This window comes from Salarias fasciatus, chromosome 5 (assembly GCF_902148845.1).
Source record: "Salarias fasciatus chromosome 5, fSalaFa1.1, whole genome shotgun sequence".
NCBI lineage: Eukaryota > Metazoa > Chordata > Actinopteri > Blenniiformes > Blenniidae > Salarias > Salarias fasciatus.
In genome coordinates, this window is record NC_043749.1 from 32,525,974 (window position 1) to 32,541,725 (window position 15,752).

Here is a 15,752-nt window from a genome sequence, read left to right on the forward strand (position 1 = left end):
TATTATGAAAAATAATCGATTTTAAATATTTATGAATCGTAATCGAATCATTATGTGTCGCATCACGATTAATCTAATAATCGATGTATCAGCACACCTCTAGAACTGAGGCAGGCCTGGAGCTGTCCTGATGTGTTCAGTCTTGTTTTTTCCATCTAATCTTATTTTTAGTTTTGCACGTCATCATTTCTTTGTAGCTGGGCATACTATTCTTAATTTTGAAGAAACTTTAAGTTGTGTGTTCTTGTACCTTTTCAGTTTCATGTCCTACCATTCCTTCTTCCCTCCTGCTTGGTAGAAAAATTGCTTTGTGTGTGTTTTTTTAAATAAAACAACAAAAAAAAAATCTGGTTTTCTTTCAGTGTTTCTGAAATAACATGACTGAAAAAACAGTGGTTGAAAAAAGCATTCTACCCCCCTTCATCGACCTGCCCTCATCTGAGGAACCATTTACGACCCAACCGTAAGTGTGTGTGTGTGTTCTGATCTGAGGAAGTCATTTGACAGTCTGGCGTCCTGTCCAGGTGAAGAAGGCAGAGACGCGTATTTTGTGTCTGATTTGAGGAAGTTGAAGGAACTTGGATGCTGACGATGATTCTCTGGAGGTGAGAAGCACATCAGGCCTGTAGAGACGCTCGGTCTGGCTGTGAGTGTTTGCAGCTCGCTACAGGTGCTGATTCTGGAAGTGAGTACAAATAAGGCCTTACAGCCTCACCATGCAGAGGTGCTAAAGCCATTTGTTTGCATCACTTGACGCTTTTGTGGTTTTCCAGAGAGCTTTTTCCCGATGTGTATTTAGTCTGGTCAGGTCAATCAGAGAAGTTGACAAACGGATGGAAGAGATAAGTTAGATCAGATTCCCTCGTTCCGTGTCTTCTCACAGAATGTTCTTTAAAGCATCTGAGTATCGACCCGTTGTGCTGTTTTTTGAGGGCCAGTTGTATTCCGGGGCGTTCTTGCAGGCCTGTACTACAACCATTTCCTGCTCCTTAGTGAAGCAATCTTTATTCTTACGATGGAGTCAGTAACCCCCCCTGTGCAAATAGATCATGCTGAAAAACTACTCTGGAATTCCTGTTCTCAAATGAGTGGACTTTATGGTGAACGATACATGACAAAGTTAAGGAAAAGCTTCTTACTTTAGCAGATGTGATAACACAAGTACTTCACTGTAAGAACGGACTGATGAACAGGTGTCTGAATATGCAGAAAGATTCCTTAATTGTCGGAAAGAAAAGGTCAAATTAAAAGTGTCACATAAAGCTGAACCTTTCTTTGTGTCAATGATCATTAATGGACTGGGAACACAGGATCCTGATACTTTAAAGAATTAGCAGCCCCTGACGTGTTTTCAATGAGTCCTGTGGAATTACGGAAAAGGACGAGAGAATTAGATGCTACTGGATTGTTTGCAAATCAAAAAAAAAAAAAATCTAAGATTCATGCTGTACAATACACAACTCTGGGAGAGTATAGACCTTTTGTATCAACACTACCAGGCTTCAGAGGATGAGGACGAGACAGGATGAGACCAAATCAACGACGATTTAGGGGCCGGGGTTATTATAATAATACTAATGATCAAAAACTGGCAAGGGCCAAGAAACCTCAATGATGCATGCCATTACCAGAGACTGTGAGCAAAGGAAAAAAAAAAGAGATGAAGCGAAAGTAGCTAGACCCACCGGAGTGCCACAAGTGTTGAATCAAGGCCAAAACTCAACAAGTACCAAAGACAAACATTACACCAGAACAGAGAGCAGTTTCCTTTCTGTGGAGAAAAACTTCTACACAATGAAGCGGCCGTCAGAACTGGGACGCTGACGGTGATCAAATAATAATAATAATGATGGTTATTCAGGCACAAGTTTCAAATACAGCGGTAGAAATACCAAAGATTTGTTTAAACATTAAAGGGAAACCAAAAAAGTTTCTCGGAAATGTAGGTGCATTTCTCTCTTGTATTCATCAACAGGAGATATACTGTCCATTAAGTTCACTGTTCAAACTGTCAGCATTTCTGGAGTCCCACCAAGAGAACCGCTGTCAAAACTGTTACCGGTTGAGAGAGATGGCTGGAAATTTCAACATGTGTTTGTGATTTAGGAAAAAGATATGCTATCAAAATTAAGATTATATAGAATTTGTGCTCCAGAGTGAGTAACAGTAAAACATTCCAAACATACATCAGACGGTAGGACAGTATTTCACTGTTTGGCAGAAAGCAGCCTCTGTTTTTCTAAATGTTGATGTGGTGACTTGACTGTTCACAATAGAGGGAATCAGAACATTAGCATTCTATCAAGCAGACCAGTAGATAAACCATTCTCGGACAGAGTAGTGAAGAAGGATGAATTAGTAGAAAGTCCACAAATACTGTTTGTCTCTCTCCAGAGGGACTGATGTTATTATTAAAAGATGTGCACAGAAACACTGAACCATTCATCTGTGCAGTTACAAATGATCATTGGGTCAGCGACTAAAATGCTTGACATTTGTTACCAGTTTCTTCATAGACAACCAGAGGATGAATGAGAGGAGAGGAGGAAAGGTGAGTCCGTCTTCCTATCACAAAGGTCTGCCTGAAACTGTTTGAGAGGTCTTGTAACAAAAACTCTGTTCCTTGGAAAATGTACCCTGGCCGGTTTATGCAGAGTACAGGTGTCTTGAGATGATAAAAAATCTTTCACATCTTCTACCCTGACTTTCTTCATGGCACGCTTTTCTGTCATCTCTGAGTACAATATAAATTCACCCCCCTCTATCCGTCTGTCTTGCTCCTACTCATCTCCTCAACACCTGACCCATCGTAAAAACTTCAAAGTGCAGTTACAAATGATCACTGGGACTAAAATGCTTGACATTTGTTACCAGTTTCTTCACAGACAACCAGATGATGAAGATAGCAACCATAATTTTATTGTTTGCTCGTATGATGAGGACACTTTGCATTTTTGTTCATTAGAATCCTGCAAAATACAACGAAAGCAGAAGTTCAGTTGGATGTGTTGTTACAACCTCCATCAGTTTGAGCGTCTGTTCCATCTAAATTGTGGACACTGCACGCAGATCATGTAGGACTGCTGGGTATGGAACCTTATCAAGCAACAATTAACTATGCGGAATATCCTGTTTGTTAAAACAGTATCCCTGATCAGAGGAAAAACACATGGTGATCAGACCAGTGGTTCAATCAGTGCTGAAACGAGGAGTCATTGTGCCATGTGTGTCCCAAACAACACCCCAATAAAAATCCCATTCAGTAAAAGAAAAAAAACAGTGGCTCAGTAATTCGGAGATGGTTCAGTTTTAAAGTATCGGATGAGCAACAGAGTCACGTTATATGTAGGGAGTGCTATAAACCAGATACAGGCAAGAGTTGACGCACAACTAATCTTTTTCACCACCTAAAACAGCGGCGCAAACTGCAGTACGGAGTGTGTGAAACTGCGTGCATTACTGTCTGTCAGAGTAGAAAAAGAGTGAGAAAATGTACATTGAGTTGATATTCTGTTTTCTTGTGCAGCTGGTTGAGACTGTTCAGAAAAGAAATTGCAACAGGAAAAGGTGTGTAAAGCTGATGTTTGTATTTGTTTCTTAAACTAAGCACTTTATTTTGTTCTTTCTTTGTTCTGATATAAATGCTGCTCTTACAAGGGGTTGTCATATTTTGTTCTTTGGTAATGTTTCTGTGGATTTGTTAGAAAGGAGAAGAAAATCTGTATTTGCAAATCATGTAGGATTGCTGGCTGTGGAACCTTATCAAGCAACAATTAACTATGTGAAATATCCTGTTTGTGTTAAACAGTATCTCTTATCAAAGGAAAAAGAACTGGGGATCAGACCAGTGGTTCAGTCATTGCTGAAACAAGGAGTGCCATGTGTGTCTCCAAACACCACACCAAGAAATCCCGTTTTGAAACCAGGAACAAAGAAGTACAGATTTGCACAGGACCCGAGGAAAAAAAAAAAATGTCAGCATCATTCCTTTAACTCCGGTTGTACCAGATGTTAATGCTATCTTAGTATCAATAGCAGCCAGAGCGAAATGGTACACAGTTGTGTATTTGTGTTCTGCTGTACACAGGAATACATTGGATTTGTTTAGTTTCACCTTTTTTTTTTTTTTTTTTTTTTTTTTTTAAATTTATTTGAGTAACATGATAAAATAAAAACAAATCAAAATCACATCAACAAACAAAAATACAATGGTGGTACTCAAAGGGAGCAGGTGGAAGTTCAAAGAACTTATAACAGTCGTCTCGTCCCCCCCCCCCCCCCCCCCCCCCCCCCCCCCCCCCCGTCCTGCACAATCAACAATCCAAAGTAGAAGAAAACAAAACAATTTGCACAAATAGCGTGCTCATTCAATTTAAGGATAGCAACAAAAAAACTGCAAACAATTTGCACAGCAGTGTACTCATTAAGTAAGTCTTTCTCAGGTGTTAGCCATTTAATTCTTCTGCATATTTCCGCATAAAATAAGTTTTATATGTCTTTTTAAATTGCCCCAGTTCCTTACAGGTTTTAATATCATTTTCTAAATTATTCCATCGGTCCACACCACACCTGGTTATACACATGCTTTTTTGAGTTGTTCTAAAGTAAGGTTTTTTTAAGTCCATCTGTCCTCTCAAGTACTTGTACTCTTCTCTTGTACAGAACATTTTCTGGATATGTTGGTTCAGGCGGATCTGTTCTGAAGGCCTTAGTGTGAAATGCACGGTCCGCCACTGCTAAATGCTAATGCCTTTGTGTAATGATGGCCAGATGTAACTACTGTAACTACAGATGTAACTACTGTAACTACAGATGTAACTACTGTAACTACATTTTCCCAAAGTAGAAGCACAAATAAGTAGAGGCTTTATGTAGCTTTTCTTTTAGGACCGTTTTCTGTCCCAAGCTGCATGAGGAACAACCCCAGCCCTGCTCCTGTGTTGGGTGGCTTGTCTGAAATAGATCAGGTTCCATCTGAGGCTACGTTCACACTGCAGGGCCGAATGCTCAACTCGGAATTTTTTGTGGAATCCGATTTTTTTGCGAGTTCGTTCACATTTGCATTGAAATGCGACTTGTATGTGATCTCCCGTCTGAACGGAATACCACCCAGAAGTGTCCCGCATGCGCAGAAGAGGACAGAACGACGTCTCGCAGCGCTTCAGTGTTTGCAGAACTCACAAACAACGTTCAGAATCTGCAGCTTTTCAAGCGTCGATGATTCGTTTAAGAACTGATCAAGCAGCATTCTTACAACTGAACATTGAGCGATCATTTGAGCGCAGCGCTGCTAATCAGCCACGCCAAGCTCCTGTGTGTGTGTGTGTGTGTGTGTGAGAGAGAGAGAGAGAGAGAGAGAGAGAGAGAGAGAGAGAGGGCATGTGGATATTATTATTATTTTTCTCCCCTGTTGTCCTGGCACTGCAGAATTTAGTGAATGAGAAGGAAGAGAGCCGAGTTTTTGGCCGTGGCGTTTTGTGGGGCGGCGGCAGCAACATCCGTCCAGAGAGACGCAGCCGGGAGCGGCGGGACAGAGATGAGAGGCTTTAATGATACGGAGTTCAATCATAACTTTAGGATGAAAGAACTCCCTTAAAGCTCGTGTCCGGAGTTTCCGTTCGTTTCCAACATATGAATCATTTTTCAACAGAGCTTCAATGTGTCAGTCTGGTTCATACTACAATATAATATTAGCATAAAGCAATATAAACATTTATTTATGAGCCCCGCCTTCGTCTCATAGACCCCCATGTTATCAGAAAAAGCGCCGGTCAGCGTCAGCCAATAGGCTTCGAGCTTCCGCCTTGTCGCGCCGTCAGTCAGCGTGTGGAGCAGCCAGAGAGCACGGCGCTCGCCCAGCAGAGGAGAGTTAGCTCTGCAGCAGATATATCCACCGTCTGCTGAACATCCACCGGAAACAGCTCAACATGGAGGATGCTGCAGGACTGGAGGCTCTCATTTTCACCCCACGGATAATAGCGTGCACAATTAAAGGGGCGTGGCTTGGTCGATCATGAGAGCAGAGGGAGGGCGGAGCCTGAGACTTTGGATTAAAAAAAAACCTCTTCTCTCTTTCAGAACTCCGGACAGGAGCTTTAATGTACGTCTGCGAGCGCCTTTTTTCAACTCTCACGGTAAGACTCAGGTCTTCGGCGCCCATATCGTGACGTGCAGGTCGGATAAATGCGACCTGGCCGTTCAGACTGAAGTCGCTTAGCAAAAGATCAGATACGTATCGGATTCAGGACCACATGTCCAAGCGGCCTGGGTCGCATTTGAAAAAATCGGATCTGTGTCGTTCAGACTGTCAGGAAAAGATCCGATCCAGGTCGCATCGGGGCAAAGCAATCGGATTTGGGTCACTTCAGCCTGCAGTGTGAACGTAGCCTAAATGTGGCCCTGTCCCACGTGGATGTCCCATGTCTTACCTTTGTCCACCTGAAACATCCAGTGATCTGATCCAGCACCACTCGGCTCCTGAACTCCCAGTTCTTCCTCTTCTTGGTCTCAGCATTCCCTCTGTAACTTATACTTCTGTTGTCTGTTGTAAATATTTGCTGCACTGCTGTAACAGGATTATTTTTATATTTTATCACATTGGTTATTATTGTACAGTTTTGCATAGTGATCTAACACTGTTCATACTTGTAAATGCACACATGGTGATTAGTTAAACAGCTCATTTGATATTTCATTCGTTAAATGAATTGTTTAGAAAATAGCCTTGGCCTGTATTGTACTGTGTGTGTTTAAATCAAATGAATGGATTCTTATTGATGAAATATCTTAAGCCTCAGTTGAATTAAGTGGGTTTGTTGCAGTGTGTATGATTTCACTTTTTCATATGTGGTTGCACGGCTAAATTCAAATCCTCTCCCCACAAAGGAACAGCAACAAAAGAATGTGTTACATGTAAATCAATCAAACTTTATTTATACATCAATTCTCATAGAAAACAATGGAGCAGATGGTGCAGTGTGTTCCCAGAAGATATTAAACACACACTCAGATGGAAATTTTGTGTAGAACGTGATCTGAGCATCAGAAACACAATACTGGCTGAAGGCGGCTGGGGACGGCAGGGAAACACTGCAGTTTGGCCTCCAGGTCTCTGATGTAACCTGACACCTCATCCAGAACACCTGTGGTGATTCGGAAGAAAGATTAACTCTGGTCTTTATACAATTTATTAAAATAATAGACCCTGTTGACACACACACACACACACACACATTTATATATATAAGAACAATAAAATGTGTGTGTAATCCGTTGTTTACAACAGACGGAGTGTCTCACCTGCAGGAGGCGGGTCGCAGCACGCTCCAGTCCTTCGCTGCGTTTCTGTCTGTTTTCTCTCCACTTCCTGGACAGACGGCTCCACAGACGGCCGTGTGGAGCAGCGGCCGACACCGACTCCTGCTAGGAAGCGGTGTGAACTCGTTCCAGCTGAAGAGACCTGGAACAGCATCGGTTTTACGGCGGCTAACACTGAGCTCCTGGACGTAGCCGCCTGTCGGCTGCAGACGTGCTGCTCCCCTCGTTAATAACCAATCCGGACCCCTCCCCGCCTAATCCCTGAACCCACTTCTGTCTGACCTCTCCCTTCTTTGGAAACGAGTGAAAATCAAGATGAAGCTGCTTCAGCCCATTAGAAAGAACCAGGTACGCTACAGCGTGTTTGTTTACAGCTTACACACAGTCGAACAAGAAAGAGAACTGGAACCGACAGCTCACACTCACACACACACACACACACACACACACACACACACACACACACACACACACACACACACACACACACACACACACACCTCCCCCTGTCTCTGGACACACCCCGGCAGCTCTGACTGTGATTGGCTGCTGTCGGCCTGAAGACCCGCCCACTGACACCTCAGACCACCGCCGCCTCACGGACTTCTGGATCCGGTGTCTCTGAGTGTAAATGACCTTGTTAAGGTTTATTTTATTTTGAAATCATTCATGGAGTTCTTGTGTATAAGTTTCAAGTAATTATATAGTGAACGCCTTTATTTTGAAGGGCCCAGAGCGCAGAGATGTCGTAAAGTGTTAGCAACTGCCGAAAATTGTCACAAAAAGTATGCAGAAGCAGTCAGAGAGCGTGAAGGTACAGAAAAGGTGTGCTCTATGGTTAAGAAGACGATAAAAGCTGTAAAAGGCATTAAAGAAGACTGCATATGGATCCTTAGCACCCGGTTGACGAGGGAACAAGGTTGGTGTTAATGTTTATTGTGTAAATGTAACTTATCATGCTTTGTGGAGTTTGAATGGACTGCTTAAGTGATGGTTGTAACAGTTTCACTTATTAGACGGTGCCCATGTTCATCAGTTGTGATTTCTATATTTGATTTCATAGTTAAAAGGGCAAAAACATACCGTAAAAGAATGCTAATTGTGTTTATTTCATGTTTTTGTAGCTCTTACGGTGTATTCACATGCACGGCCGTGAATAAAGGTTGTGAAACATCAGTTTTGAGAGACTATCTTTTCAACGCGGGATGCTACACTGAGGTCCACAGCAGAACCTGATGTGAGACTCGGCGGTTCCACCTGGACCGAGACCCGGACCGGGCAGAGCCTCAGCGGCTCCTGGTCTCTGCTGAAGAAGAAGGGAAACATCTTCTCGCTGAAGGTGTGTATGAAGGTGTGTAAGTGTGTGTTGGTCTCCGGGTCCCAGAAGGACAGTTGTCCCGGGTCCCAGTCCAGACTCAGTCGGACTCTCCGGAGCGTCTTCTGGACAGACAGGAAGGTTAAGTTGGCCGGTGGGGACTGGGCCCAGTATTCCCCCTGATAGAACCGGATCATCCAGGACCCGGACCGGATCGCCTGCTTTCTGTGGACGGACGCCGCCAACACGCCCAGGTCCCAGCCCGTGCTGTCTCCGACGTGGACGTCCCAGCTGTGAGTCCCGGAGTCGAAGCCCCGGGAGGTCAGAACGCAGACAGCCGGACCGAAGCGTTCCGGGTTCTCCGGAAGCTTCTGCTCCTCTCCTCGACTCAGACTGCTCAGGTCCTCAGACAGGACCAGCTCTGGATGGGCCGTGTTCGGGTCCAGGACCAGGGGACAGTAGGACACCAGGTCCTTCATCTTCTCCCAGATGTTGAAGGCCAGGTTCCCCAGATGTTGGGCCTGGTGGATCAGAGCTCCTGAGGACAGCCGTGGGGGGTCCAGCAGGGGGCGGCGCTGCACTCGCTCCACCGCAGCCCGGTAGCTGGACAGGAAGGAGACATCCGGGGCCCTCAGGTCCTGCTCTGTGGCTCGGACCGTGTCCTCCAGAGCTGCCGTCTCCATCCTCAGAGCCTCCATCTGGTCCTGCATGGCCCTGGTCTTCTGGTCCTCCTCCGCCCTCAGGGCGGCCAGCCGGGCCTCCTCCTCCTCTGCCAGGAACCGCCGGAGCTTCCGGAAGGTCTCCTGGATCTGGGTCTCGGTGTGCCGGGCCTGGACCTTCAGGTGTCCCGCGGCCCGCTCCAGCTGGACGGTGAGTCCCCGGCAGAGGTCCAGCCGGAGCCTCAGGGGACGCAGAGTGTCCTCCAGCCGCTGCCGGTGCTGCCGAGCCGCTTCGTCCACGGGTCTGAAGGAGTGCCGGCTGTGGTTCTCGGAGTCTCTGCAGACCAGACACACCGGCTGCTGGTGGTCCAGACAGAAGAGTCTGAGCTTCTCCTGGTGCAGACTGCACAGGGCCTCTGAAGACCTGGACCTCTGAGCCCCATCCTCCCGGAGGAACCACTCACACAGGTTCTTCAGGGCCAGGTTCACAGGCGGTTCCTCTTTTGAGGACCTCCTCTGGCAGACCGGACACTCCCATCCCGGCTTCTGTCTCCACCAGGTCTTCACACAGTCTCTGCAGAAGCTGTGGCTGCAGGACAGGACCACCGGGTCTCTGAAGACGTTGTGACACACCGGACAGGAGAAGTCCTCCTCTGATCTGGACGCCATTCCGTCTGAGAACCAGAAGAGACAAAGTTAGTCCAAACCGTACTGCCAAAAACACCACGTGTGTCAGGACCCCGGTCTGGCAGGCAGAAGGCAGTCTCAGTCTCCCCGGGTCCTGCTGAGTGCTGACTGCATCCACCAGGGGACTGCCGCTCTGCCTGCCTATAAACCCCCCTGCCACCTGGTCCTCGCTGGATCGTTACCCTTACCAGACTCCCTTGCTGCTGCGTGCACTGAATAAACCTGTTCAATCATCAATCCTACTTCTGTCTCTGCAATTGGGTCTAACTGCACTTCGACCAGGACAACGTGTTCACCGAGTACGGCTAAACCTGGCTAATGCTAGCGGACCTCCCTGCCTGGACCGCCGCCTTGTGGTGGTCTTGCCTGGTCTAGTGATCCCCAGCAGGGCTGTACCAGGATGCTCCTGGTTGGGCAGTGCAAAGGGGGACAAATCTGGAGTGAAGGCCTCGATAAACCTGTCCAAACCTCACCGTGCCAGGGAGACACGGAGGGCCAGGTACCCGGCCTGAATGGGACTCACAAGGACACTCCTCTGGATCCAGGCCCGGGAGAACTGGATCCATGCGTGGGGGAATTGGATCCAGGCCTGGCGATGCGGCATCCAGGTCTGGGGAAGGGGCTGAATCTACGACAAGGGTCCTGGAACAAGGCCTGGGGGAACTGGAACGAGGCCTGGGGGAACTGGAACGAGGCCTGGGGGAACTGGATCCAGGCCTGGGGGAACTGGATCCAGGCCTGGGGGAACTGGATCCAGGCCTGCGGGAGCTACATCCAGACCCTCTGGTAGTGTCCGCGGTCGGAGTCAACCCGGGGGAATGGTGCACTGCCCATACAGTGTCAGAGAACGAGGAACCACCTGGGCTCCTGGAACAGGAACTTGCTCTTGGACTTTGGAACGGTTCCTGACTGGAGGGGAGTAGAGAGGCTGGACCCACCTCCACACAGCCGTGGCTGTAGGCCAGACTCCGCCATCAGCCGTGGTCTCATGCCTACCTGGGCAGTGCAGGGCGAGCGGTGCAGGGCGGGCGGTGCAGGGCGGGCGGTGCAGGGCGGGCGGTGCAGGGCGGGCGGTGCAGGGTGGACGGTGCAGGGCGGGTGGTGCAGGGCGGGTGGTGCAGGGTGGTGCAGGGTGGTGCAGGGCGGGCGGTGCAGGGCGGGCGGTGCAGGGTGGACGGTGCAGGGCAGGTGGTGCAGGGCGGTGCAGGGGGGGTGGTGCAGGGCGGGCGGTGCAGGGCGGGCGGTGCAGGGCGGGCGGTGCGGGGCGGGCGGTGCGGGGCGGGCGGTGCGGGGCGGGCGGTGCGGGGCGGGCGGTGCAGGGCGGATGGTGCAGGACGGGCGGTGCAGGGCGGGTGGTGCAGGGCGGGTGGTGCAGAGCGGTGCAGGGGGGCGGTGCAGGGCGGACGGTGCAGGGCGGGCGGTGCAGGGCGGGCGGTGCAGGGCGGGCGGTGCAGGGCGGGCGGTGCAGGGCGGGTGGTGCAGGGCGGTGCAGGGGGGGCGGTGCAGGGCGGGTGGTGCAGGGCGGTGCAGGGCGGGCGGTGCAGGGCGGGCGGTGCAGGGCGGACGGTGCAGGGCGGGCGGTGCAGGGCGGGTGGTGCAGGGGGGGCGGTGCAGGGCGGGCGGTGCAGGGCGGTGCAGGGCGGGCGGTGCAGGGCGGGCGGTGCAGGGCGGGCGGTGCAGGGTGGTGCAGGGCGGGCGGTGCAGGGCGGTGCAGGGTGGGCAGTGCAGGGCGGACACTCTGACTGCTGTTTGATTCAGCAGACAGCAGCTCAGAGGATCTGACCTTCTTGGAGCCAGTGAGTTCTGAGAACAGAACCACCAACGGACTCCGGAGTCTTACTGGGTGTCGGCCGGGTAACCGGGAGGAACGGCCTGCCCGATCCGAATCCGAGCTGTCGCACCTTGTTGGACCTCTGTGGACTTCCTGCCTCGGATGGTCCAGAACACCGTGACTGCTACGAGTACACTCGGTTCCAGGACATGGAAAGCGGACCTGAGACCAGGTGTTCTGGACACTCAGGTGAAGAGAGGCTCTGAACCCGCAGGCCAGACCTGGGAGACCCGGGCTCTGAGTGAAGGTGTGGTGGGACGGCTAGCCGAAAACTCTGTCCAGGAAGTCCTGCAGAGCTGGAGGGAACTCAGGGGACACGTGTCTCCGGCAGGAGGAGGGTCGCTCTCTGGACAGGCTCCACCTCCTCCTCCACCAGGAGAGACTCCTCCATCACTGGAGTTCCAGTTCTAGTTCTGGTCTACCACCACACACAATCACTTTGTTCCTCACTCGATTCGTTTCAGAACTCCTGATTCTGGTTCCGATTCAGAACCATTCAGAACCGTCTTCACTCCACAGCATCTTCTCTTCTGGTTCTAATTGCCTTGAACTTTGTTTTTGTCAGACTTTGTGAGAATTTTTTACCTGAAATCATTTTTTACATTTTCAGATTCCTCCTCTGACTTTGGAAAGGACGCGAGACGACAGCTGTGGGACAGGGTTTGTGTTTGAAAGACTTGGACGTGTCCGATAGTTCGTGTCAGGTATGAATCAAGAGATCAGCAAGAGATCACTGCGATCAGCGGCCCGTATGATCGGACTGGAGGTGGAGTGGATTGTAAAGGTTCCTGTAAACCCTGAGAGGATCCGCTTCACTCGGACCGGATTGTATTTCTGATCCGACTGATCCAGGTGATCTACACTGACCCAGGTGGTCTACACTGACCCAGGTGGTCTACACTGACCCAGGTGGTCTACATTGATCCATAATCCGCTCCGTGTCTCCGATAAACAGAAGCTGACAGCCGAGCTATTAAACAGGAATTACTGGTTCTGTGTATGCGTTCCGTCCTACGGAGTGACATGACAGGAAGCAGGAAGCAGGAAACAGGAAGTAGGACAGTCAGAAACCAGCAGCAGAGCTGGACGGTGCTCAGAAACTCTTTCTAATAAAAACCCAGAGAGAACAACCCCTGAGGAGGTGGAGCCGGGTGTTGAAAGAGCTCGGTGGTAGACTACCAGCGGACCGCCGCCCGGTGTGACGGATGAACTGGTTGCCGTGGTAACGAGTGACGGTTCCTGTAAACATGCTGGAAGCAGCAGATGTTGGAATCAGAGTCACTAAAGACTCTGAACTGATAAATTTACTGGACTGTAGAGAACCGGCGTCACTAGAACCTCTACAAGGCCACCAGTTAACATGGACACCAGTTCATCTGGAACACCGGCAGGCAGAGCAGAGCCCCGGTGATTTACACCGACCGGGGCGGGGCTCTGGGTGGGGAAGGGGCTCCAGCAGTGGGCGGGGCTCCGGGTGGGGAAGGGGCTCCAGCAGTGGGCGGGGCTCCGGGTGGGGGAGGGGCTCTCTGAGCAACGTCTCCCGGAGACAATGGAACTTTACTGATCAGATAACAGGAGGCTGTCGCTGAGATAAAGACCTGAAAGTTCCGCGAGAGACTTTGTCCTCATGTCAAAGGACGGTATAATCCGCTTCACCAGGACCCTGGAGAACCAGAACCCTGGAGAACCAGGAGTCATTGTGGATCACTTTGTACACTATTGTTTTCAGTCGGACTGAAAAAACCCTGGACCAGTGAGACTCGTGAGACCAGAACCAGCTCTGGTTCCCTGCCAGCCTGACAGAGAACACTCATGAACATCAGAACCCCCTCCAAAACACACACACACACACACACTCACCCACACACACTTACCTGTCTGAAACGCTGATGGAGAACAGGAGAACAGGAGACCAGGACGGATCCGGTCCAGTCAGTCAGGTGAGCTTTGAACCTTCATCAGGATCATCCAGGTTACTCATTACAGCCCGGAGGCTCCGCCCCCACCCCTCCACTGCTCCACCGTGTCACGGAGAACACCAGAACATGAGGAGGTGGCGGTGAGTCCCTCCAGAACCGGAGCTGGTCCCTCCTGGATCCCAATCCTTCAGACTGAGAACCTTCTTCTGTCAGTGGTTCTGAGTCACTGTTCCACCCCCCTCCACCCCTCACCCCCACCCTGTTCCACCCTCCTCCACCCCTCACCCCCACCCTGTTCCACCCCCACCCTGTTCCACCCCCCTCCACCCCTCACCCCCACCCCTCACCCCCACCCTGTTCCACCCCCACCCTGTTCCACCCTCCTCCACCCCTCACCCCCACCCCTCACCCCCACCCCTCACCCCCACCCTGTTCCACCCCCACCCTGTTCCACCCTCCTCCACCCCTCACCCCCACCCTGTTCCACCCCCACCCTGTTCCACCCTCCTCCACCCCTCACCCTGCTCCGTCACTTCAACTCCCAGCTGTCATGAAGGTGAAGCTCCGCCCCCTGACTCCTTCCCCGGAGCCGGTTCTGCAGGTTCCTTGACCTCTGACCTCAAAACGTGTCAAGAATGTCTCTGAGTTCTTGGAGGGTTTGGGCCAATCCCAATTCCACCCCTCACCCCTCCCCCTATGATAAGCGCGTTCACGAGGCTTCAGGGCGATCCCAATTCTCCTTTTTGACCCGGGGGAGGGGGGAGGGGGAGGGGCTATTTCACCCCTTTCAGCGAAGTCTGCATCCATGCTCCCTTTTTTTTGTCTTTTTTTTTTTTTTTTTTTTCCCTTGTCCTGTTCGGTAGCTGGGGCGTGCAATATTGTATGATTGTAGCCTTTTACTATCCGAACAGATTTTAATATTAGCAGCAGGATGAGACTGAGTCTCCTCCTGCTGCTGCCTTTATTTAAAGCTGGCATCCGGCATGGCTACCGGAAACGCTCAGAGAGCAGGGACAGAAAGAGAGAAAGATAAAGAGAGGGAGAACGGAAGGGGGGGGGGGGGGGGGGGCACAACCTATGTACAAAGTCACAATACAAAACAGTGTTGTCGACGCACCACACGCAACCTACAACAATCCCAAACCCCCAATCTAGACAACACCAAAACAGAGCCGACAACCAACACAGAAAATTACAGAACCATACATACATTTTTTTTTTTTTTTTTTCCCCCCTTTTTTTCCAAACCATATTAGTGAACAGACCAGGCCACAAAAATAAAAGGAGGTGTAGGGGAGGAGGGAAATGCAAGGACACCACAAACCGTATTTTTTTTTTTTTTTTTTTTTTTGAATATAGCTAGTCGTAACTAGTAGTAAACTAGGGGCGTGCATCAAGAGAGGTCTGCTACAGATCACCATTAGTCTAACCACCACAAGAAGAAAAGGTAACCCAGTATGTAAAGAGTGATTAAAGATCAACGTGATCATGTGAATATGATGGTGACAGTGATGGTGATAGTGATCATGCATATATGACCTCTGACCTCTGAGAAGGCCAGAAGCAGGCCAGAGAGGCCCTCAGAGCCCAGACAGCCGGCGGACATCACAGAGCCCGGATCCAAGCCGCCCCCCCAGGCAGACGCCCACGCTCCAGTCCAGAAACGGGGCAGAGGAAAGCCCCGGCCGGGGACCCCGGCAGTCCCGGGGCCCGGGCCCCGCGGAGCCATGACCGGCAGGAGCCGGTCCACCCCGGGCGCCGGACACCCGGGGCGGGCAGGGCCGAGAGCCCAAGGCCCAAGAGCCCAGGAGCCAACCCCCCACCCAGGCGAAGGGCTATGACCCACCCGGGAGAACCAGCCCACACGGGCGGCTACCCACCCCGGGCCAGTACACCCCCAGCGCTCCGGCCACGCACCCCGAGATCCAGGGCATCACCCCCCCCCCCACCCCACCCCACCCCACCCCAACCCACCCCACCCCACCCCACCCCCCACCCCACGACCCCCACCCGGAACCCACCCC

At 50.7% G+C, this 15,752-nt stretch overlaps 1 protein-coding gene across 2 annotated transcripts; it reads right to left on the reverse strand.

Annotated features, from left to right (window-relative positions):
• Window positions 1–6,919: 6,919 nt before the first annotated feature.
• LOC115388960 (tripartite motif-containing protein 35-like) lies at window positions 6,920–13,945 on the reverse strand. Of its 2 annotated transcripts, XR_003931538.1 has the most exons (3): window positions 13,684–13,945; window positions 7,300–9,965; window positions 6,920–7,142 (listed from the first exon to the last, which is right to left on the reverse strand). XR_003931538.1 is itself a non-coding variant. In XM_030092295.1 (2 exons), the coding sequence occupies exon 2, from the start codon at window positions 9,958–9,960 to the stop codon at window positions 8,491–8,493; it is 1,470 nt and encodes a 489-aa protein (XP_029948155.1). In that variant the 5' UTR covers window positions 9,961–9,965; window positions 13,684–13,945; the 3' UTR covers window positions 6,920–8,490. The 2 variants fall into 2 exon arrangements, 1 of the variants encoding a protein (XP_029948155.1); XM_030092295.1 differs by having other exon boundaries at window positions 6,920–9,965.
• Between the last annotated feature and the right edge of the window lie 1,807 nt (window positions 13,946–15,752).

Excerpts from the sequence above, each read along its gene's own strand:
- LOC115388960 (XM_030092295.1), bottom strand. The coding sequence starts at position 9,960 with ATGGCGTCCAGATCAGAGGAGGACTTCTCCTGTCCGGTGTGTCACAAC.